This window comes from Phaethon lepturus, unplaced genomic scaffold (genome assembly GCF_000687285.1).
Source record: "Phaethon lepturus isolate BGI_N335 unplaced genomic scaffold, ASM68728v1 scaffold3174, whole genome shotgun sequence".
Taxonomy (NCBI): Eukaryota; Metazoa; Chordata; class Aves; order Phaethontiformes; family Phaethontidae; genus Phaethon; species Phaethon lepturus.
The window spans coordinates 300-25919 of record NW_010533773.1 but is presented as its reverse complement, the minus strand read 5'-3'; the positions used below and the strand labels follow the sequence as shown (position 1 = coordinate 25919).

Here is a 25620-nt window from a genome sequence, read left to right as displayed (position 1 = left end):
TTCTCTGAAAGTGGGTATTTTGGTTGTTGTGTTTTTTTTTTTAATGGAGCAGAGTAGCAATGAGCTCATTGTAGACAAAGGGGAAATTCCTCATTCTTCTTGCTTTAATGTGCTGCTCAGGACCAGCAGTGTGTCTTGCATATTTGCAAAATCTAAAAATCTGTCTACACCGATTAGCATGTCATGTTCCCTCCTCTTGTGATAGCACAAGTGACAGCTTGGTATATACGAGCAGTGAACCAATTCCGCTGAAAATAAACCTGACATATCATATGGTTAACTCTTAGCTAAATCTGTTTCCTGATTCAGCTCACCATATTGTAGAATAAATTCTGGTTCTGGTAGAAGGAAAGAAGTGACAATACGGGCTCAGTAAGGAAATGAGATTGTCCATTTTGCACAATTGGTCCATTGGTTAAAGTAGTAATGTATTTTTTCCTCCCAGTAAATATTTTTGCATCCATTTGCAAGACTGCTAGTGTAAAGATGTTTTCTGGAGTTTCATGTTGATACTTGAGTATTTCTGTGCCTTGGGTTGAATGTCTGCTCTTGCCAAAACTGTCACTTCTTTTTGCCAGTTCTGAGTTCTGGAGTGCAAGAAAGATCTAAAGCAAAGAATATCTTTCATATTTTCAAATGTTGCTATTTAATCAGAAGCCTTTTTTGGGCAGATGTTTCTTGTTCAAAGATTGATTTGTGCAATGAGTTGCCCAGTTCTGACACGACTAATATATTCTGTTCTGTAAAGTGTAGGCTGTTCTGTTAATACATCTGTCTTGCCTCCTAAAAACACTTTCTTACTGTGGGCTAAAGATTTGTGTTCTTAAACTGTGGAGCAAGTCATCAGTATCCTTCAGAAGTCACTGCTGTGTTTTTTGTATACACAAGGTTCTCTAAGCAGCCATGTAGGTGCTTTTTCTTGAAGGGAAAATGAGAATTTCCTTCCTTCTTGTTTTCTTTGTGACTACTTGAATGGAGCTGAGAAATTTAAAATCTTTGTATAATAATCTGTCTGCTGAACTTAATAGTGAATCAACAGAGACCCTAAGCCAGGTGTCCTCAGCAGTGCTATGCTGCCCGGTGCTCTGTTCCCCTTTTTAAGGCATGCTTGGGTGATACCAGCCAGTTCTGATCAGTACCCCAGTTTCAGTACCCTGCTCCGGTCTTCTTATTCCTTCTTCAAACATCTCTCAGTCCCTTTTGCTCTACTTTCTGTCAGCACTTTTAGCTGCCCTGGAGACACCTGATCTTACCAGATCTCGGAATCTGCCGGTGAATACCAGGTAGTATTCACTATACTATATATAATACCAGTATCCTCTCGCAACCAGCTCCACTCTGTATTACTAGATAGGATGCTTTGTCTGCCCAAGGCTGTTGGCCAGGTAGAAAGCCCAGCCTTTTCTTCCTGGGTGATGATGTTAGTGCTTCTGTGCCAGTATTTGCATTCCCCGATCTTCTGAATTACTGCACAGATAGGATTAATATTAAGAACAGCTCTATTCTTTCCTTTTAATGGGTTGTTATATGGGGAAGTAAAATGAGGTTTGTACCTGATTCCCTTCCTGGTGAGGCTCATTTACCTTTGACATAATTGCATAATGTATGTTCTGTAACTAATAGCTGAATTAGAAGTTAGTGCGCAGGAAATAAATTCATCTGATGTGAACGTTCTAGTGATGATAAATCTGGATGATGTGCTTCTTGAGAAGTAGTGAGGGCTAATAACTTGGAAGTAAAGTAACTCATGTATCTTTCTTTTTTTCCTCTTCTTTTTTCTAGAACCATAGAGCAGACCCAGAAGAACTATTCACAAAACTGGAACGCATTGGGAAAGGCTCCTTTGGTGAAGTCTTTAAAGGAATTGATAATCGGACACAGCAAGTGGTTGCTATAAAAATCATAGACCTTGAGGAAGCAGAAGATGAAATAGAAGATATACAGCAAGAGATAACTGTTTTAAGTCAGTGTGATAGTCCTTATGTAACAAAATACTACGGATCATATTTAAAGGTAATGTATAGCATTCATAGAAATCATAGAATGGTTTGTGTTGGAAGCGACCTTAAAAATCATGTCATTCCAGCCCCCCTGCCATGGGCAGGGACACCTTCCATTAGACTGGGTTGCTCAAAGCCCCATCCAACCTGGCCTTGAACACTTCCAGGGATGGGGCATCCACAGCTTCTCTCGTCAATCTGTTCCTGTGCCTCACCACTCTCATTGTGAAAAATTTCTTCCTTGTATCTAATCTAAATCTGCCCTCTTGCAGTTTAAAGCCACTACCCCTTGTCCTATCACTACATGCCCTTGTAAAAAGTTCCTCTCCAGCTTTCTTCTAGTCCCCCTTCAAGTACTGGAAGGCTGTAGTAAGGTCTCCTCAGAGCCTTTTCTTCTCCAGGCTGAACAGCCCCAACTTTCTCAGCCTGTCTTCATATGAGAGGTGCTCCAGCCCTTTGATCGTCTTTGTGGCCTTCCTCTGGCCTTGCTCCAACAGGTTCATGTCCTTCTTATGTTGAGGGCCCCAGAGCTGAACATAGTACTCCAGGCGGTGTCTTACAAGAGTGGAGTGGAAGGGGGAGAATCACCTCCCTTGACCTGCTGGTTACGCTTCTTTTGATGCAGCTCAGGATATGGTTGGCCTTCTGGGCTGCAGGTGCCCATTGCCAGGTCACGTTGAGCTTCTCGTAAAGTAACGTCCCCAAGTCCTCCTCAGGGCTGTGCTGAATCCATTCTCCTGCTGGCCTGTGTTTGTGCTTAGGATTGCCGCGACCCGTGTGCAGGACCTTGCACTTAGCCTTGTTGAACTTCATGAGGTTTGCATGGGCCCATCTCTCAAGACTGTCAAGGTCCTTCTGGATGGCATCACTTCCCTCCAGCATGTTGACTGCACCACACAGCTTGCTGTTGTTGGCAAACTTGCTGAGGGTGCATTCAACCCTGCTGTCCATTGTCATCGACAAAGATGTTGAACAGTGCTGGCTGCAATACTGAGGAACACTGTTTGTCACTGATTTCCACTTGGACATCCAGCTGTTGACCACAACTCTTTGAGTGTGATCATCCAGCCAATTACTTACCCACTGAGTGATCCATTTGTCAAATACATGTCTCTCCAATTTAGAGATGAGGATGTTGTGCAAAGCATTTGACAATGTCCTGCACAAGTCCAGGTAGATGATGTCAGTTGCTCTTCCCTTATCCACTAACGCTGTAACCCCGTCGTAGAAGGCCACTAAATTTGTCAAGCTAAGGGCAAAATTTGCCCTTAGTGAAGCCATGTTGGCTGTCACTAATCCCCTCCTTAGTTTCCATGTGCCTTAGCATAGTTTCCAGGAGGATCTGCTCCATGATCTGGCTGGGCACAGAGGTGAGACTGACTGGCTGGTAGTTCCCTAGGTACTTCCTTTTTTCCCTTTTTAAAAATGGGTGCTATATTTCTCCTTTTCCAGTCAGTGGGAACTTCACCCAGTTTCCTCAGGACCCATGGATGCATCTCATCAGGTCCCATGGACTTGTGCACCTTCAGGTTCCTTAGATGGTCTTGAACCTGATCTTCTACAGTGGGCAGTTCTTCATTTGCCCACTCCCTGCCTTTGCCTTCTGCGACTTGGGCGGTGTGGCTTGAGCACTTGCTGGTGAAGGCTGAGGCAAAAAAGTCATTGAGTACCTCAGCCTTCTCCATATCCTGGGTAACCAGGTCTCTTGTTTCCTTCCAGAGAGAGTCTGTGTTTTCCCTAGTCTTCCTTTTACGTACCTATAAAAGCTTTTTCTTGTTGCCCTTGACATCCCTGGCCAGATTTAATTCTGCCTGGGCTTTAGCTTTCCTAACCTGATCGCTCAGACAATTTCTCTGTATTCCTCCCAGGCTGCCTGGCCTTGCTTCCACTCTTGTAGGCTTCCTTTTTGTGCTTGAGCTTGTCCAGGAGGTCCACACTCATCCATGCAGGCCTCTTGGTGTTTTTGCCCGACTTCCTCCTTTTTGGGATGCATCGCTCCTGAGCTTAGAGGTGGTGATTCTTGAATATTAACTGGCTTTCTTGGGCCCCTCTTCCCTCCAGGGCTTTATCCCATGGTACTCTACCAACTGGATCCCTGAAGAGGCCAAAGCCTGCCCTCCTGAAGTCCACGGTAGTTAGCTTGCTGTGCGCCCTTCTCGCTGCTCTAAGGATCTTGAACTCCACCATTTCATGGTCACTGTAGCCAAGGCTTCCCTTGAGCTTCACATTCCCCACCTTATTGGTGAGAACAAGGTCCCGCACGGCACCGCTCCTTGTTGGCTCCTCTGTCACTTGGAGAAGGAAGTTATCATAAACGCATTTCAGGAACCTCCTGGATTGCTTAAGACCTGCTGTGTTGTCCCTCCAACAGATACTGGGGTGGTTCAAGTCCCCCATGAGGACCAGGGCTTGGTCCTCTCTGTCTGTAGAGGGCTTCATCCACTCAGTCTTCCTGGTCAGGTGGCCTGTAGCAGACCCCTACTATAATGTCACCTTGTCCTTGCCCTCCCTTTAATCCTGACCCATAAGCTCTCTGGTTCCTCGACCATCCCCAGGTGGAGCTCCATGCACTCCAGCTGGTCACTGACATAGAGGGTGACACCCCCTCCTTGTCTCCCCTGCCTGTCCTTCCCAAAGAGCCTTTATCCTTCTATTCCAATGCTCCAGTTGGAACAAAGATTGGCTAGCACCCAGTTGTTTTGAATACAGCTAGGAATTCTAAAATTGAGAAAGAGTTATCATGCCAACTTGAACTTGCTTTTAGTAGGTTTTTACTTTTCTTTGAATGGAGCTTTTCACTTTATTTTGCTCCTTTTGTTGCTTGCTCTTTGAGGCTGAAGTTTGTACGTAATGGCTGGAGAATGAGCGGAGTTGATAGAGGATTCCTCTTGCCATTGCTGTTGGTTTTGGACCTTGGTGTTCTCTCCTCCCTCCACAATCCCTAGCACAATTTTGTGGCCTTCCTGGGGATGGTTGGGGGGAACCTTCATAGCTATAGAAACGAAAAACCTTTCTCTGATATGGAAAGAAACGCTGCACCATGTAGAGATATGTTGGTAATTATGCAGCATAGTAGGCCAGAGACAAAGTAAAAATGACATCAGCAGTTATGTAACCACTGTGTGAAATGTTATCTAAGGCATAATTTAAAAAATAAACAAACAAAAAAGAAAACCTACAGAAATACAGAATGTTGAGTCTCTTCAACTTGCAAAGGTCTCCAGGTTTAATCACCTTAAATACTGTTTAAATGATCTGCAGTCCATATGTAGTTTTAGATGATTTAAAAACAGAACAAAAACAAAAAATACGCCATTTAATAAAAGCTAAAGTGTTAACCGTGGTTAGAGCTATCTTAAATGTCTGGGGTTTTTTGCTTGCTTGCATTTGGTTTTTTTGTTGGTTTTCTTTTTGTTTGGTTGGCTTGGGTTTGTTTGGTTGGGTTTGGGGTGGGGTTGTTGTCTTTTGGGGGTTGGGGTTTTTTTTTGTTTGATTTTTCTTTTTTCCCCTCCATCCCCAGGCAATTTCTGGTTCTTCTAAGGTATAGTGGCGTTTTTGACATTTTTCTAAAGACAGATCTCTGAGAAACGTTCCTGTGTCACACTTGTGTTGTATCTTTCAGTGATACTATAAAATTATTTGCAGAATTTATTTACTAATGTTCATTGTAGATTTGGCTTTTTTCCTCTTTAAGTTGCCAAAAGTATTCAATTTATAATATTTTAATGCTAAGTGGGGTGATTTAATTTTCTGTACTCCAAATACTAAATTCTCATTTTGACCAAGATAAGAAAGTTGTGGTGGCTTTGCTGTTTACTTAGTTACTCAGTGTTCTGTGGGTTCTTCACACTGAAACGAACATACAGGTTGTCACTGATGTCCCATCTTTCCTTTTCTTTACTGGGCGCAATCAGTGGGATTTTTGTTTTGTTTGTTATTAAGTGATAGAGCTCTGATGTAGTAGAATTTACTTTCCTGCATCATAGTATGTGGGAACATGCACAGAACCAAGAACAAGCTGATTCTTCTCAAGACTGCTTTGAATTCAGGTAGCAATGTTCCCCTGAAGCAGTGCACAAATGGTACTGCAGATCCAGATGTGATCAGTCTTTCTTGCAGTCTATTTTCTGTGATAAGCCAAGTCCTAAATATTATCCTCCCTGGGTATCCATAATTTTAACTTTGTACTTTGGGGCTTTTAAAACACAAGCAGGTCAAGGTAAATTTTTGAAAGTGTCCTTGCTTGGAAGTGGTTTTGCTTGGAAGAGTGTTTTGTTAAATTTCAGAATTAAACAGTGATTTCAGCAGCTGTAAATGGGGAAAATAAACCTTGATTTGGTGGGGGTTTGTGTTGGTTTGGTTTTTCTGGTGGGTGGAAAGAGCTTTGTAAGTCATTAATTGAATAAGGAAAGAAAATAATCTTCATTATTTACAGCAACATTGGTACTGAAAGCAAAAAGGGTATTGCAAATGTGCCTAAGTACCTGTGCGTCACAGCAGCTTGTCTTTGGCCTTGTTAAGCAAGTGTTTCAATTTTTACCCCTTTTCTTACATATGTAAGTATAGCTTTCCTATCAGTGCTATAAAACTTTCAAGTTCTGGTTAGGGTTTTTTAATTTTTAAAAATTCCTGGCAAATACAGGATCATGTTAATGCCGCAGGACTTTCCTCACTACTGTTTGAGTTCTTTCCATTTCTATTCTAAAGGGATAAATTCTGAGAGATTAATGCTGTTCTCCTGTTTACTTTTCACACTTCTAATATCTTTGGGGAAGGAAAATTTCTCTGTGTAGAGCTTGGGGAGGTGTCTATGGAATTCTGGTTACTATCCCATTCCTTTAAGAAACATCTATTTTAAAAAATACAAAAAAACCCTAAAAAAAAGATTCACAAGAATGTTTGGATTTCGTCCCAGACTAGCGTGATAGGTAATTCCAGTGCTTGCTGTTCCCCAAGTTAATGAATAAAAATGTCCACAAATAAATGAGTACATTTAGTTCTGTGATTAATAAATAACAAAATAAATAAAACTACTGTTTAAGTAGTATCTTGACTCTTAATTTTTCTTTAGCCTATGTTACTAATACTAGATCTTTCAGCTTCAGGTTCCTCAGGGCATAGAATGTATTAGCTTTGTTAAATGTGCAAAGAATCTTTTATGCTGCCTTTTCATTTTAGTAATAACAGGTATTTTAAGAGTTGTATCTGTGTTTGTTTTTTTAACTTACTACTATAGCTTTTAACTTTTTAGTAGCTATTACTCTGAGTGTCAGCCTAAGTATTTAGCTGTGTAGTACTTCATTCACAATTTAATTTCTCTGTAGACATCTCTTGGAAACAGTGAAATAAGTACAGTTGTGTACCAAATGACTTCAAAATTGTGCCAAATTAAAGAACACTGAGGCTCAATGATGAAAATCAAGACACCTTGTTTCTTACAAAGCAAAATCCTAGGCTGCAGAGATTAATAGTGGTTTGCTATGGATATGACTGGTATGAAGATCCCATTCAAAGTGGTCCCATTGGTTTGTTGGTGAATACTTAATTTTATATATAAAGATAACTGAAAATATTCCTAGAAATACCTTTTAAGGTAGTGGTTAAAAAAAAGCATAGATGTACAGTAAATTGAAGGTATTTCAAAATTTAAGAGAATTTTTCTTTTTCCCTTTTCGTCTTCATTTACAGGAAAACAAAACAGCTGAGCCAGTCTGCTCTCTTTCAGATCATGCTTATGGAACAGAAATAGGAATGGCATTAGAAATGTTTTTGAGTTTTGCACTGTTTAAATCAAAGCAACTTGGTATTTTCCTGACTACACCAAAGCAAACCCTCAGTGGAAAGGCATTCAGGTTGCCTGCAACACTTACTGATATTTCTTAGTTGAGTAATCTAGATCTGGTTTAAATCTTTAAATTTGATAGTTTTTTTTTCTTTTTTTTTTTTTCTTTGAAGAAACTGCAGCTGAGACCATGCATTGGCTTCAGGGTTTTCATGTGTGCCTCAGTTCATTCAATTGAACTGTAACAAAACATTTTCTGTTGTAACTTATTCTTGGTTTTTTTGCCAATTTTAAGTAAGTTTTGAATAAGCAGATAGTTCTTGTCACCTATTTATAACCAGTTTCAGCTTTTCCACTGGTAAGATAACATATTGGGTAATTAAAAGTTGTTCATGACTAAAATATGAACTAAGAGATGTTAATTGGGAGGGTTTTCTAATTGTACACATTTACAGATGAGAGACTTTAGTTTGGCAGGTCTGCTCTACCTATTCTACAGCTTTACAGTTTCCTTGCACTTCAAAAGGCAGAGCCAGCCTTGTGGCTGACTGGGATGGAGTGGCCCAGTCTCGGGGAGCCTGAGACTTACCAGCTACATGCATGCTCTTCCAGATGCTCCTGCTGCTGAAAGGGGGAAGGGAAGTGTGTCTTTATTTCAATTACTTGACTTACTAATTTGTAACTTAGTCACCTCAGCTGATGCCATGTAAGATACTCTTATGTTCTGCAGCCTAGCTGTGAATTAGCTACAGCTTGTATGTCTTACTTGTAAATGCAATTTTAAAAATACGGACAGTCCCTTAATATTTTTACTTAGTAGTGCAATTTATTTGTGTGTTATCAGATACTTTACTCTCCAAAAACCTTAGCATTGGTGCAAGATGGCGGCGTCTACCTCCTTGAGGTCCTTGGGATAAAGCTGATGCCAATTTTCAGTTACTGTGACACAAAAAGGTGCAAACCCCCCATATCTTTGTAATTTGGGGTACCTGTATATCTTGGATTTTGGAGTTTGAATGGGAGTTTCTCATTGAATTAATCTTAGAGCTTAGATATTAGTAATTTTTTTCTTAAATTTTCATTTAGTATGTGGCAAGATCTGTAGTGTTTTCTAAACAGGTGATGTACAAGCATATATATATAGTCAAAGAGTGCACCATAATAAACACATTTGTATACAGTAGTAAAATGTTTTACCTTTGTATCGTGTCTTTCACAAATGCGTGTAGAATTGTACAAGCTTACAGCTGTATCAGTAGAAGTTTAGTAGCTGTAATATAACTAAAACCCTGATGTAGATGTCTGTAGATACTCATTTTTGCGGTAGGTCAGGATCTAAATTTGTCCTATCATCCCATATTGCACTTTGATTGCAATTAACATCACACCTTAATAAATAAAACATTGGTTGTGGAGAGTACCCTTGGAAGTGATAGTGCGTATCAACGCAGCAGTGTGAGTTACATTAGATAGCTGAAATGAGTGATTTCAGCAAGCCTAGTGGCTTGTTAAAATGTATTACCACTTTTATCAGTTCAGGCAAGAAAGATATTAAAGGTATTAAAAGTTATGCTTGTTCTGGCATGTTTTGGTTATGCATATTTGTGAAGCTTGATAAAATACTTGAGCTGTACTTTCCATCTGATCCCATGGAGATAGGTCTTCTCTTGGTGACTGAAATTTCATTATTTTCCCTATTTGTGCCATCTAGCTGAAGGGTTTAAGTAGCTGTGCTTTTAATTATTACAAACACCAGGGCTTGCTCTTCTCTTTTACAATTAAAAGAGCCTAAAGTTATTTTCAATTTTTCAGATTTGATTATAGAGAATTCCTGTAGTAGCATCCAGAGACTTCCATTAAAATTGTACAGCACTTTGTGCACCAGAGCTTTGAGACAATCTAAAGACACTGCTTGTTTTACACTGTCTATTTATACTTGATTGACCTAAAATAGCTAGGGAAAAGGTTGTTCATGCCTGGCTAGAAAATATCCACACCCGGTTACAGTGGATAGTAGCAATTTCTTTGAGACATTCTTTCAGAAACACAGTACTTATTCATTTTCACCCTATACTGTTTTCAAGTAATAGTCAAATCCTCCAAACATGTCTGGTAACCACAATGTTTGCCTTAAACTGGAGTTCCTTGCAGGTCTTCTCAGCTGACAAAGTTGGTCTTTATAAAAACTGCTAAAATTAGCCAGCCCTTCCCCGCTGATCTCATAATATTGGAATAGACTCTCATAAATGGTGTGGTTTTTAAGTTCTGTATAAACCTAATAGAGCACACTTTGTTAAGATAATTGGATGTGGCACTTTCAGAAACTGCACCTTTGTTTGCTTGTTGAGTTTTCTTTAGATTTCTGTCACTAGTCAGGCAATAGGATGGGAAAGTATATGATGTGGAATGCAAGAGGCTCAAGAGTGCTTCTGCCGTAAGCTTGTGCTCCGTTACAAACAACTAGCACTAGTAAATATTGGCTGGTGACTTAAACAGCGTGCGTGGTACTTCACCAGGTCTGGTTCAATTGAGTATTTTTAATAACTGGTTTTTATTTTAAATAAAGAAATGGGTTTTTATTCACAGAATTTCTTAGAATTTTAGCTCATAGATTAACATTTGGGTTTCTTCTGAAATGTGTGGCAACTCTGGCAAGCAAATAGCAGAACATCCCAGTTTTGAAACATACAGTCTGTAGATCTGATACAAAATCTTTCCAGTTTTGTTTATATGAACCAGCCACCTTTCGCAGCTACATACCAATGGCAAAGCCAGCATCTAGAAGTCAATGTTAGAAAAAATTGTCAATTCTTGTATTCTAGTAGTTGAGACCTCTCCACAAAGAAAGTGCAGAAACTCACATATTCATAGGGGTTGAGATTCAAATTGCATATAGTGAAGGATTACATGAACATTGCAATATTAGTAGAAATTTTTTCTTTTAAAAAGTAATTCCTAAGATAGGTGCCTTAAGTCATACTTTTTATTGAACTATATTGCTCTTATCTTTGACCTTTTAATGGCTGATTTTGAACCTCTGATCTGAAAACTTTGTAAACCTGAACGTCTTTGTAGGGTTCCAGGTCTGGCAGTGCAATTTCTCCTGGCTGGTGGTCATAGCGCTGCTTTGTATTTCAAAATTGGAGCTGCCCCTCTGGTAGCAGGCATGTTTTGTGGTAGGATGTAAATCCTTAGGTACAAGCATAGTCAAGGGCTATCGGTTCTCACTTTTTGCTGCATCTCACAACTGAAGTTGGAGCTTGTGGACATGCTAGATACACGCTTGCAGAGTTACTACGTAGGGGAAGAGGCACCTAGCAGCTGCCTCCATTAGGCTTTAAATTTCTGTTGTCTTTGAAGTGTGTTCATCTTTACTTTCTTTCAAAAGTAATTTTAAGTTCTGAGTATTTTCCTCAGATGAGAGGTGTGGTGATGTTACAAGAAAGCTTCCTATTAAAATTGTACTGCTTCTGTATCACAAATGGCTGGAATTAATAATTGTAATGCAAAGACAGTCTTTTTTTTGAGAACTACAATCTTACATTAAAACACTTAGTTTAAACTTAAACTACCACCAAATCACTTTTTTCTCTTAAGTTCCATTCCTTTAGGTGGCATCATTTTAGATACCAGTTAGTGGTGGGTGTTGCTTTTTTAAGTAAAGAAGTCAAACTTTAATTGATATTTAGACATCTTGCACGGGAGCTGTGTGATCATTCCACAAGCAGTAGTAAGTTGGTGACTAATGGGACTCTGTATTTGCATTCCTCTTACAGTATGCTGGTAGTCTAGTGAATTTTCTTAAATTTGTTTTTTATGTCAGCCTTGGACTTCTAACAAATCATGCCTTCCTTTACAGGGCACAAAACTATGGATAATAATGGAATACTTGGGTGGAGGGTCAGCTTTGGATCTTGTACGTATATGATTTTTTTGCGTTATAAGTACCAGTGAACCTTATGTCATTGTGCTTTCATATCTCTTTATAAAATCTAGTCCATGGAGGCAGCTGATACTACATCACTGCTACATTGTAATGCTCCAAAATGTGTGAATTTGAATGGTATTTCTGTAGTATTGAATTCATGTTGATTTGTTTGTTTGTTTTTACTGTTTCTCTTTAAGCATTAGGAAACATCCATTTGTTCTCAGTTAAATGTAAGGCAATTTTTTTTTGTTATGAGGAGAAGCACTGTTCTTGCCATATGTGGTGGGTTTTGAGGTTTTGGGTCATCTGTCTGTCCCCTCCCCCCAGTAGAATATTCATTACACTTGAACAAAAAAAAAAAAAGTTTCCTTTGGGATTGGGTCTCAGGAATGAATGAAGTGTGTACCCACAGAGGTCAGTTAATTTTAACTGGTTAAAAGATGTTGGGTTTTCCATTTTCAGGTATTTTTAGTTAAGCATGAAAGTGCCTTTTACTTAAGATAGTGTAAGCATTCATGAAGGATGTAGCTTAGAGAGTACAAGAGCACAGTCCACTGTGTGTGGATGTGGTTTCCCCATACTTTCAGAAGCTTAGACCCACCCTTTCCTGTAAGATAATGTAACTCAGTCTTAGTTTATGTGATTCTGAAGGGAAAATATAATGTCTTCAGTATTACAGAATGTTGTTAATTACATATTTGCTAACAGTGGTCCTGTCTGCAAGAGTTGAAGTATGTGCTTAACTTCATAAATCTATCGAAACTTCTTTATGAAATTGCATCACATCAACTCAGCTACAGGAATGCAAAAGCATAGTAATTATGTGTAGCACGTAGTAGTTTTGTAGCTCTGGAACTTAATCTTTTTGGGAAAGGGGCTGTGAGACACTTCAACACTTGAGTAGTTGATAGTCTTCTGTGGCATGTCAGAAACAGTGAAATAGCTTCTGTTAGTGACAGCTGAAGCCACTGAACCCGAAGGAGAAAACCTTTAAGTTTTGCCTCATTTGCCATACCCTAATTTCATGACGTTCTCTGTTTCAGTGCTGTGTTGTTGAGTGGTTGTTTTTTTTTACAGCAGAATCACCAACCTTAGTTCCTTCTGTTTTATTTACATAGCTTTCTAATGTGCAAAGTTTATACTTATTCCATACTAGCAGCTTTATAGTAGCGCATTATGTTCTTGATGCAAAAGCAAGCATGGAATCAAAAATGCTGCAACAAGAGAAAAATGCGTCATTAAATTCAAAAACCACAGTCAGTAGACTAATTTATTTTAAAATAAACAGAGTTTCTTAGTTCGCTTAATCTAAAATGCAAAATTCAATCTCCTGTGTTTGCTGTCTATAGGAAGCTATAACTTTGTGGAAAGTTAATGCTAACTTTTCATGTGCATTGCCTGCTGAGAGGAGTGCATACTGTCTATGTTGGAAAAATAAGAGTATTTTCAATGGCACGTATTTCTGATAGAACATTGTCATACTTCATTGAATATTTTATGAATTCTGTTGGTTCTTTAAAAAAAATATTTCAAGGTAAGACTTAATAACAAGGCAAAAATTAGATACAAGACTAAATTTATTTTAATGTGTCTTTTCTCTAAAGCTGCGTGCTGGCCCATTTGATGAGTTCCAGATTGCTACAATGCTAAAGGAAATCTTGAAAGGTCTTGACTACCTACACTCAGAGAAGAAAATTCACAGGGATATAAAAGGTGCATAAAGTTTCAGATGTTACTTAGTTAAAGCCTTTAAAAATTGTAAGAGCAGTAATCTAATTTAGATATTATGCTATTTCCCCTTGGCAGCTGCCAATGTCTTGTTATCAGAACAAGGCGATGTTAAGCTTGCTGATTTTGGAGTTGCTGGGCAGCTGACTGACACGCAAATTAAGAGGAATACCTTTGTTGGAACTCCATTTTGGATGGCCCCTGAAGTTATTCAGCAGTCAGCGTATGATTCAAAAGTAAGTATGAGAGTAGAATACCTTTGCTTTGTATCTGCAGATCCAACAGAAATTAATTTGGGTTTTGTGTTTTTTAGCTCGATCAGTATGGAGAGGAAAAAAAGATTGCAAATCACGGTTTCAAATAATAAAATTAAATGTGCCATTAAATTGGTTTTTTACAGTAGTTGCATGTCATGTACTCACATGCAAGATGCATGTAAACTCAGCAAGTAAATTGATACTTTCATGTTAAGATTCTTTCAGAGAAGCTCCCTGGATGCTTTCAGGGTTGGTTGGTTGGCTTGTTTTTAATTTCAATTCAATGTTTCACATTTAATTCAAACAGTAATAAAGCTCTTGCAAATTAGAATGCCACCAGAACTTACCAGCTTATTTAAGGCCAAGATGATGGCTGAAATTTTACTCTCTTCTCAGATTTTTATAAACAACTCTGGATGTCATTTCTTTAACGGTATTTCTGAGGACCTGTATAATGCTGAAGATTTTAGCACAGGTGACTGATCTTGAAGTAAAAAAGTAACTTGAACTACAGGATGGGTTGCTGTGGTAGCATTATGGTACCTTGTACATTTCTATTTCATGGGAACTATTGATGGTGACTAATTGCAAGGGAGAGTTTCCCTATGTGAACTAGCAGTAGAAAAGCAAACCTCCTCCATGTTTTTCTGAGGGTTGGGAACTGCTGCTTGAAATGACGATCAGGAGGGAACAGTTCCCTCTTCTCCCATGTGTATGCCCACAAGATGACCTAGAGCACGTGGTTAGTGAAATGGCAGTGTACTTCAGTGCTGGCACTGGACATTCTACACTCTGTACATGCAACCCTAAACAGGAGCAAGAAATCTTAAAATCTTGGTATATGCAAAGTGATACTTTCATACTGTTTTTTCTCAAATAGCAAACATGTAACTGTACTTGTGCGCGTAAAGAAAAGACTATTGAATATGAGATGTCCTGAAGATACTCACACATTAGGAGACTTTCCCTGGATCATTCAGACTTGAAGGAATTGGTGTACATATCACAAGGGTCCTTCCTGATAGGAAGGAGCACGTGCATGCAGTTGTAGTTCTCATGTTTAGGGTTTCAGTGGTGCAACTGTAATGTGCACCCTAGGGCATTTTGGAAAAGCACTCTACCTCGCTTTAAAAATGCACGTTGTCCAGTCGACAGCACTTCTGCTTGTCCTGTGTATAAATCAACTGTACCACCCTTCATTTACATTCTTCCAGCAACCTAATCTTTTGCCTTCCGTATCTCGTCAATATGTTGCAAGAGCAGTGCCCTCCCCCTTTTCTTTCTATGCCAAAAGTCTGGTGGGAAAGCACTGAAGATGCAAGCCTTTGGTAGGACAGATGAAGAGTTTTGGACAAGATACACTTCAATTTCTAGGCTAATACTAATGAATATTTTGGCATCTGGACTGAATTGTAACCTTTTTTTCTTTCATTCCTTACTTTAAAATGACAGAAAATAAAATAGAAATTCATACGTTTTTGTAGTGGCAGAGATTTACAAGCCCCATCTCTTCTTTAAAAATATTTTGCTCCAATATACAATTGTTGGTTATGATATTTCAGTAATAAACAATGAGCTAGTTTAATTCTTCATTATTAAATACAGATATTTTAGATCTTGTGAATAAGAAAAGAAATTGGAGAGATGCAAATTGTAACCCTTGTTTACTCTATGGGCCACTTTGGTTTATGACTTCTGTGCCAAGTGTAGTCATCCGTTGCCAGCCACTTTTTAATGAGAAACACCTTTAGAGACCTTAATAGCTATTGTAGCTCACTTGTATATGTCACTTGGGAAAAATCTCTAAATCAGAAAAGAATGTTAGAGTTCATAACATATTTTGATACAAAGACAGAATTTGTTTCTAATGCTTACCTTTAGCTAAAATAAGTACTATTTCATTATTCTTCAGAAAATTACACTGTGAACTTGCTGTTTCAGGTCTAAGTAGTTGTTGATAATTTTCTAGCTAAATTCATCAAGCAGCCTGTTAGGATAGTGATCACCTGCTGAATTAGATTTAACGATCTGCCCTTGTTCCTTTAGAGTGAGCTGTCAAGCAAGGTTGGATACCTCAGTGCATCTACAGTTCAAAAGTAACATCAGCATGCAGTTTTGCTATCTTAAACAAAAACTGAATTAGACATGGGACATTTGTGGCAGTTTTTAGTTCATTATATAGAAAAAAACTCAAAGGAAGATTAACATTTCTAAAACTTTTTCCAAAAGCATGTGTATTTAGGTGCACATTTGCTGACAGTGTTACATCAGTGACAAAGTGTGCAACAAAAGTGATGTTGTAGATGTTTGTCAAAGTTATTAAAACTGATTAAGTCAGCCAGGTCTCTGGGAATTATAGCCTTCAAGTATTAGAAAGGAATCTTTGTGCATTATCTACTTAGACCAAAATTAATTTTACTATATAGAGGCAGTATATGTGAAGATTTCAGTTATTAAATACGTAGTCGCGATAGCCCTTAATTTTGTACTAAAAGTAACTTTTCCCTTTCTCAGGCTGACATCTGGTCATTGGGAATCACTGCTATTGAACTAGCCAAAGGGGAGCCTCCCAACTCTGATATGCATCCGATGAGAGTTCTGTTTCTCATTCCAAAAAACAATCCTCCAACTTTATTAGGAGAATTCAGTAAACCTTTTAAAGAATTCATTGATGCATGTCTGAATAAGGACCCAACATTTGTGAGTAGATGTGTGTGTGTGTGTGTGTGTGTGTATACAGATGTTTTGATTTCGTTTTTCACTCTCATGCTTGCAAAGCATTTTTCTGCTGTAGTGCATCATAATTGACTGAAATAATTTTAGAGACTATACTTTCCACTGTTAATGGTGGTGTGTTTTGTGTCTCCATCCTAGTCTCTTTTGTTTAAAATGCTGAAAGGAGAATGCTGAAAGAAATGGTGACAGAGGCAGCTTCCTAAAATGCACTCAAACTTAGGATAATGTCAGAAGAGAAGCTTTAACAGAGGAGAGAATCTTAAATCTTTTTCTCCAGCAGAACTTTTGTTGTCTGTCTGAATTCTGCTTACAAGGAAATGTTGCATTGGAGAATTTTGATTAGTCATTTTCCTGGGTGTGTACCTTCTAGCATAGAAGGATAAGCAGTATAGTCTGTGTGCAACTTGATTGTATTTTTAGAGTGCTTGTAAATGTGGATTACTGGCTTTTCTTGACATCCTGTTTCACTAATTTCCTGATACTATATGAGTTGGCTCTAGAAGTCAGTTGTCTTACTAAATCTCCCCCTATTAACATTTAAAATAATGAAATGTTAGCATAACATTAAATATTTAAGTGTTTCTTACAGCGCCCTACTGCAAAAGAACTTCTGAAGCACAAATTCATTATGAAAAATGCCAAGAAGACTTCATATCTGACAGAACTGATTGATAGGTTTAAGAGATGGAAAGCAGAGGGACATAGTAGTGATGAAAGTGATTCGGATGGTTCAGATTCGTAAGTTTATTTTCAGTTTAGTCTCTTTTGGGCTGCTTTTTTTTTTTTTAAAGTAATGTTACTAAAGTAGGTTTGTCGCTGTTTCTTTGTGTAATTAACTCCTCTTCTGTACATCTGTCCTTGTTCCATATGTTTTTCATTGGCTTCTTTCAAGAAAACCCCTTATATGAACCTAAAGACTGATGCATAAGTCAAGCTATGCGCTCATTATCTCTTTAAACTTTCTCTCTCTGAACTTAATTTCAGTTCTCTTTAAGTGCTGTGTATTTCCTAGTCTGAGGCTAGTGGTTGTACCAAAAACAATGAATCACAATTAGAAATATTGCAGAGCAAGGTTGAGGTGTATGGAGAAGTTGGCACAATGCCTGTGGAACAACATACATTCTGTAAGTCTCTTGCTTTTCTGGATATCAGATAACTGTTTTAAATGGGATGCCATGGAAGAAGGTAAGCTTTATGGGTAGATAACGTCTTCTGTTTGCTTTGATCATGTTTCAGTTTATTCAGCTTCTGAAGTTGGTTTTTTAAAGTTTAATTAATGTTTCAATACATGTTTTTTCTTCTTATTTTAAGGAATATGGAACTAATCCATATAGATTTATTATGTATTTGGATTACCTGTGCTTGCTTAGCATTATGTTGTGCTAGTATTATGTACACCGTATCCTTTTTCCTCAGGGAGACCAGTAACAAAGAAAATAACTCTCATCCTGAGTGGAGCTTTACCACAGTTCGAAAGAAGCCAGATGCAAAGAAGCTACAGAATGGGACGGTATGTACAGTCTGAAGAGTTCTTCTTTCTAAGTGCTGGTTTTGAAGCCAATTTAAGGAAACTAGTGATAGAACTTTGTAATTATTCACTTTTCATAAGAACTATCTTTTTGTAGTTCAAGAGATGATGCTTGTTTAGTGATACTTCCTATGCCTATGTCATCCTTAAATGGAAAAGATACCGCATACTAATAGATGAGTACCTGCTCATGGAGGTGTGAATTTTAAAGACTCTTATAATATCAGACGAAAAAATCAACTATTTTTCTGATGATACATGACATTTTCAGGTGTGTCATCAGGCATCTCTTTACACATCACATAATGTTTCTTGATGTATAATGTGCCTTCACTTTTTTCGTAATGTATTTCAAGCTCTTTGTTGAATTTAACTGAACTTTCAAAATCACATGTGCTGTGTTAAATGCAGCGTATACGTTGTATAGGAATATGCTAATGTAATCCATTTTTGTTAACCTTCAGGATCAGGATCTTGTTAAAACCCTGAGTTGTTTAACTATGATAATCACCCCTGTATTTGCTGAGGTAAGTCTTGCCTTAAAAAACTTCTTTGAAAGTGTTACCCAAGTGTCTGATAACTTTTGTTAAGTTTTACCTGTTTTGGTTTGCTACTCAGCTCAAACAGCAGGACACAAATAATGCTAGCAGAAAGAAAGCAATTGAGGAACTTGAGAAAAGCATCAATATGGCAGAAGCAACGTGTCCAGGGATCACAGATAAGATGGTGAAGAAACTTATGGAGAAATTTCAGAAGTAAGTTATGGTATTTTTTTTATGGATTGCTTAAAAAAAAAAGAACTTTTTTTTTAAAAGAAAAAATTTAAATTAAGTACTTATGCACAGGAAAGATTAGTTGACACTGAACTTGATATGTTGGGTAAACTTGAGTAGTTTAATGATAAGTGAAAGATCTGCAGTGAAAGATCTGCTATGTCCAGTGCTTTAAATTTTTAGCTTTGGTAGTTGTATGTAACACTTCTGTTTGAGACTAAAACTAATAGTAACAATTGCTATATCTGTTTGGTTTTCTAGTGTTGTAATTTTATTGTAGTTGTTATACCTTGCTTCCTTTTACTTAGCATGCAGTTTTCGTCGTAAACATATTTATAGCCAGTAAGGCAAGCAGGAGAATCTCGTAACTTAGCTTTTTAGGGCATTTTTTCTTGAGAACGTAATTTCTGGTGGTTTTCCCCTATGAACTGTTGAGATGAAGGCATGTACTAGTTTAGTGATGCAAAAATAGTTATGTGCTGTTTGCCAAGCTACAACAATATAATTAACAAAATTCTTACTTGCCTTTTTTATCTGTAGATTTTCTGTTAATGACTCATCCTAAGAAACTTCACGTAATTGACTGCTGTTTCGTATGGACCCAGTGAAACCCACCAAAACTACTTCAAGCTTGGCAGTGCTTAGCTCATGAGCTCCTTGTGCCTTTTGGATCTTTGCAACATATTGATGGTGATTGAGGATTTGAAAGAACCTACTCAACTATTTTGTGGCAGTGCACATGGTTTTATATTTTCAGGAAATTATTTTGTAAAGAACAACTTTTAATATTGTAGTTTCACCTGTTTAATCTAATAAATGTTGAGGTGCAGTTTTGCTTTTAGAAATAACCATTACTTTAGTTAATAGAAAGTGCAAGTACAGTATGTTTTGATGCTGTTTTGTTCCTGTACATGGGGATGTACAGGTCTTTTGTATTCATGAGTTAAACTTTTGTAAATCACTAACAAGCTTCAGAGAAAATAGCTTTTTCACAAGCGTATTCAAAACATGTAATGTAGTGGCAAGGGTATTGCTGTAGCACCTGCTTCAACCAGCATATAGTTATTGTGCCCTGAAAAATAAACCTGCAACAGTATCTATTATAATTCTAAATTGGTACAGTATTTTAGGCAGCTCTATGATTAAATATATTTGAGAGCAATATGTCAATAGTTTGCAGGTGATATGTAGCAACAGGTATATCCTGATGTACAGTACATGTATTACCTTTTAGAACAGGTTTTGAAGTAGTAATTCAATCTTACATCATCATGGTAGGAAAATTTAAAGCAATACAGTTGAGGGTGGGGCTTTTGGCAATAATGGACAAAACCTGAAGTCCAATTTAACTTAATTTAATTTTTTCCTCTGAGTACACATGCCTGGGTGGAAGGGAGCCAGAGAAGCCGAGCGTCGCGTGATACATACCTCACAAGCAGGTATAAGTGTAACACCAGCATTCTGTGTGGTGGTGTTGTTTCTCCTGTAAGATATTTATACACATTTTTGTTCTTAAATACGTTAAAACACAGTACATCAACATAATTTGTTTATAATTTTCTGAAAGTGTATTTTAAATATGTATTTACCAGTTAATATGCAAATAACTGAGTTATAGATATTCTTTCACAAAAAGGTAGTACTGTGCAGTACGGAGTGATTTTTTTTTTTTTTTTTTTCATAAAAAGTAGGTAAGACTATAAAGTTGCTTTCAGTTATATATTTATGGTACTGCTAGATGGGTAATTTCTTCTCTTCTGTTTTTTTTCCCTTTTTCAACCCAGTATGTATATTATGCTGAAGTTTTGAACTGGGGTTGTTTTTTCAGTACTTAGCTGTGGAACTGTTGGTGTAAATTTATTTTTGATAAAGGCTGGGTGTGTTTTATTTTATGGTTCAGACCTGCACATTTTGTTTTTGCACAAAAGTCATTTTAAAGAATCTGAAATTTATCTGCCAAATATTGAAAAAGTAATGGTGTGCAAGTAAATACTGCATTTTTAGTCAAATGTTGCCATTACATCGTTTTTATATAAAGGACACTTGTGAGAGATGGTGGTTAGATATGCCAAGGACAATTATTTTCAATGGTGCCTACACTGTAAAAAAAAATTACTTTTAACTCCTTGTTTTAATTTTAAAAAAATGTTTCTGTTTAAAACTTTCATCTGCTATATAACTGAAATTCGATTAGAATTTATATCTGAGAAAAAAGTCTGGAAATAGTTTTTGAAAACAATAATGTTATGGATTAAATAAATATTTTTATAAATGTAAAAGCAGCAAAAGTTGTAAATACAGTTGATCTGAAGCTTTACAAAATAACTGCATCACAGAAACAAATTGTAGTGCTCCTCTAGCTTCTGTAGTTGTTAGTCTTGTAAATCTGTTTATAGATGAAGCTTATTTCAATGTTTTGGGGGGTTTTAAATGGTTTAAAAAAATAAATATTTAAGTTCTGTAAACTTTCATGAGCTTGTTCTGTTGTGCGTTTTATTCTGGATTTTAGTGGATGTAAGAGGTATATCCACACCTCTGCACGAACTTGTATTGTAGTTCAAGAAAGGTGTTCCTTGCACAGAGTTGCACGGTTGCTTTGGAAAGGTTTTGGTCCCCCCCATGCTGTTCTTGTCCGGAGGACACCTACGAGCTGCTACGCCACGGGGAGAGCTGTAGACAAATGGAGCAGCCCCAGGGTTCAGTTTGATTCCGTTCCTAAAGAGGAGTGTTCAGGATCTGTGTGCTCAGACGAACATGCACAGCCCGTCGCAACGTGGTAGAGATGTCAGAACACTGACCTCATTGTGAACTCGGCATTGTGGAGTGAAGGTACAAAAAGGCCTGTGCCACAATTACCTCGGCTTTCACTTCAGCAGTCTTGACCCAAATCTCATTTTAAAGAGCTCCATGCAAATTTCTCAGAATTAAAAGTATGTTTTTACTTCCATGTCACTTCCCTTAAGGTGTTCTTTTCATGTGGGAGACCAAGGGGAGAGGTGATGGGAATTCCTCCGAATTTTGTTGACACAGGGTCTTTGATCTATGCAACTCTATAATAGGTGGGGTTAGTGAATTGTTTGGGAAATTGGAACCTGTCCTATTTGTGATATGACTGTAACTAAAGTTGCTGAACTATGGTGCTTCTTTTCCTGTGGAATGGGTGGGATGTATACCTACCTCATACAACAGTGTGGGGGAAAAACTCATCCACATGATGAGCCACGTTCAAGTCCATTCAAGAAGTTGTTTTTAATTGTACTGCATATGGCACTTCTGCGCCTACAGTCTCTGTGCACCCTAAGACTATAATCGAACTCCACCGAATGGGTGTTTGTATTACTGGTTTCCAGAGAACAGTTGTCTTTTTCCCCACCACGTGTTAGTTATTGATGAACTGTGTAATTTAATCAGCGGTATTCTGTTGCTGACAGATAGCTAATGGAAAGATACATCAAAATATTCATGCAGGAGCCATCTTGCTTGGTTGGTTTGCAAGGCTTTCCGCTGTAGAATGAGAAGAATTGGTATTGAAGTATTCTTATCAAAGTAGTCTGAACTGCAGAATAGAGAAATGTATATCCTTTTTCAATGTAACCATTCTTAAAACCCGTGGTCTCTGACTCTAGTATGCTTCTGTACGGTAAGCACGTAGTATCGTGAACACCTGTTCTGGCATTCAATCGACCGTCTATCGCTGAATAGGAAAGTTGCATAGGTTCTTAATGTGTTTGCACAAAGTTTAGCAATTGTTAAAGGTCTGATTTTTATCACACTGTTCTATGACTTAACACTGGAATAAAATTATTTTCCTTTGTGAAGTTTTGGTGGTATGTATGTTGGCTTGCCTTACTTTCACATTTTTCCAATAACTGAGTTAGCACTTAATACAGCGATGAGGTAAATAGACTGAAACCTGTCTTGGTGCTTCTCCAAACTGAAGTTCTTTGTGTACTGTGAACATTTTCCTGCTTTTTATATAGTAACATACACACTTGTGCCTAAAAAGTTGCTGAACGTTGTGCAGCTGAATTTCAAGATTAGCTTAATCTGTAAGTGGTAGATTTTGTATGAACCCCAGTTACTTCAGTTAGAATACCTTGAGTAGCTTAATGTTTTGACACTGTAATGCTGCTCTGCCTCCTCCCTCTTTACTAATCCTTGCTTGTGTAAGGGCTGTAAAAGCTTACCCTTTGCAGGTACTGCTGGCTGGCTGTCACTGTCAGCAGACCAAACCATTCTGCGTCCTCTCTCCATCCTTGTTTTCTTCCCTAGTGAAACACAATCACTTAGATGCTCTTACCTCTTTGGGGTGAATAGGGCTGAGTGGGGACCATGGGGAAGGAATTACTCAAGGGTTATTTCAATTGTTCCTTGACATGTGAGCCGCTGCTTACTGGGATTGTTCCTTTATTTTAGTCAGTCCCAAGAAAGCTAGTTTACGCAATGAATTTAGCTTGAAGACGTTCATTTCTGTCACTTACTCACAAGCTGCTTTGTTCCTCTGCTATTGTTGACCGTTGTGTAGGATGTGCTGAGGCACAGTGCACACGCTGTGCCCAAGTTGCTCTCTAGTCCATGGAAAAATCCAAAAATAGTTCCTAAGTCCTTGATTCTCCCTCTCAATGCTGTTTTCCCAGCGTAGTCCCAAATGCCAGAGCTGGCAGCTCCCGGAGGTTGGGGCGGCGTGGCTGTACGCTGATCCCTCTGGGTGGGACTGTGTGGCTGCTCTGGGACATGCTCAGGGTAAAGCTGAGCTGTGTCTGTGCTCCTGCTTGCAGGAGCTGACAGGGATGGGTTTGCCTGTGTGCGTAAGGTACAGCCCTTCAAGGGATGTTCTCCGAGGGCTGTGTGCGCAGGCTGTATTTGAAACTCTTTCTAAGGTGCAGAGCTTTGGGAAAGGGAAGAAACCACTCTCTAAAACCGGAAAGTTTATCCCTTTTTTTTTAATAGAACATGTGCCAGAGCACATGGGGTCCCTGTAGTTCACAGTTTCTTCAGCCCAGGGTAACCAGGAGCAAAAGCAAACCTTACAGTGTGCTCTCTTGTTGATCTAACACATTTCTTGGGCAACCAACCAAGAATGTAGTTGTTTTCAGCAGCATTCAGGGATCTCGTCGAGTCTCCCCGGTCGCTGAGACTGAAGGCGCAGAGGGAGCCAGCGATCAGCGGCAGGAGGGGGCAAGCAGCCCGGCAGCTCCGCGGAGCACTGGGGGCTGCCTGGGAGGCACAGGGGAAGGTGGGGTGGGGATGCAGATTTGACAGGGCAGAAGGAGGAACCCAAAACTCAGGTGTGAACAACTAATTTTTATTGTCCAGCTTCTAAAACAAAGGACAGTGACGCGCAGGGTGAGCAGTATCCATAAACCCAGTTCTTTTTACCTTTGAGCCTATCTTCTGCCTCTGCCCCAGCTTCCTTGTTTCTGAAATCCATTCTGGCCGGCTGCAGTCGTTTCTCAACTGTGGATTTATTTGCGTTGTCACTCTCCTTACACTCACATCCTACAGCGTCTTATGGGGTTGTTCTTAAAGAAAAGTAACAAGATCCTCCCCTAAAATCTTAGGGTGTCTTATCTTAGACAGGTGTCACCATTCTCCATTTTTTGAGTAGTTTTAGGGTAATAAGTTTTTGTAATAATAATACTTCCAAGAAGTATCTTTATACCTTTTCCTTTCCAGGGATCAATGGATAAATTTGGAATTCCCCTCCTGCTGCCCCATGGATGGTGAGCAGTCCCATCTCCTTCTCTTTTATAGATAGAAACGGCCCTGGTAAAAATAACATTGCACTCAGGCAGCAAACGGGAAAGTTTCAAAGCTCCATGGTTACAGCAGCCTTCCTAATGCCAAGGAGCTGCCTGTTTCTTTCCTATCCCCTCCTGAGATCTTTCTCCCCATGCTGTTTAACTGAGGCCTGATTTGGGGGAGCAAAGGTTCCACCCTTTACATGCCTTGCTCCCCCCGTGTTTAAGCAGGGCACTGAGGTGCCAGAGCTGTGGAGGTGCTGCCAGAAAATGGACCCAAGAAAAGGGGAGCTATACAATATCATTCATTAACCCATTTCCCAGAGCTCACTGTGGGATGCTGCTAAATGATTTACAAGCACTGCTGGGATGTTACTTGGGAAAGCATAATGCTCTAAACTGGCCAGGGAGAAGACAGAGCAGTTTGCTTCCTCCACGGCTCCAAGCATCACAAGGAGCATCCTGCACATGCAACCTGGTCCTCAAGGGCCGGGCACTCCCCGCAGCATCGGAGGGGCAGGATGGAGGCGATGGGCTCTGTGCTGGGGCATTGGCCATGTCCATGGGGTTCAGCTGCCAGAGCAGCTTCCCCTGAACATCCTGCCCCTCTCCAAATGGGCTTCAAACACCCTTCCCATCAGTGTGCTTCCCTGCAGCTGTGAAAAACAGATGTTTAAACTCTTCCTTAAAATGTCTCTTTTCTTTTCCTCCCTCCCCCCTCCATGAAGACTCCAGCAGCTGAGCTCCAAGCATGGCCAGCAGCCGCCTGGCTGGGAGGATGCAAGGTCTTTGCAGGAGAGCTCTGGCCCCTCTGGCTGGAGGGGGACCCCGGCATGTCGTGGCAGAGATGCACCAGCTTCCAAGTATGGTGCAGGGTTTGAGCACTTCTGAAATTGTCCGTTACTACATCCTCTATATCTAAAAGCACTCACACAACACAAGCCCATCACAATGTTTTGCAAGCAGTAAGCAGTCCTGCAAGCGTGTCACCTTCTGCGGTCCCGGGTCAGTGCCGGCCATCTCTGCTCCCGCCAGCCAGCGTGAGGCACCTAGGTGAAATACCTGGAGGTCCCCCTGGAAGTCCTCTCTTCAGCCGCACTGGTGGTGAAGGACACCTCTTCATCCTCTTCATCCAGCTGGAGACTGC

At 39.2% G+C, this 25620-nt stretch overlaps 1 protein-coding gene across 1 annotated transcript; it reads left to right on the top strand.

Annotated features, from left to right (window-relative positions):
- Window positions 1-1782: 1782 nt before the first annotated feature.
- Window positions 1783-21014, top strand: STK26 (serine/threonine protein kinase 26; the record flags this gene model as incomplete). The annotated part of the gene is made up of 10 exons (XM_010285300.1): window positions 1783-2013; window positions 11642-11698; window positions 13315-13423; window positions 13517-13674; window positions 16210-16395; window positions 17021-17169; window positions 17848-17941; window positions 18424-18486; window positions 18578-18714; window positions 19273-21014. Coding segments are annotated over 10 exons (1209 nt in total), but the record flags the coding sequence as incomplete, so codon positions are not given.
- Between the last annotated feature and the right edge of the window lie 4606 nt (window positions 21015-25620).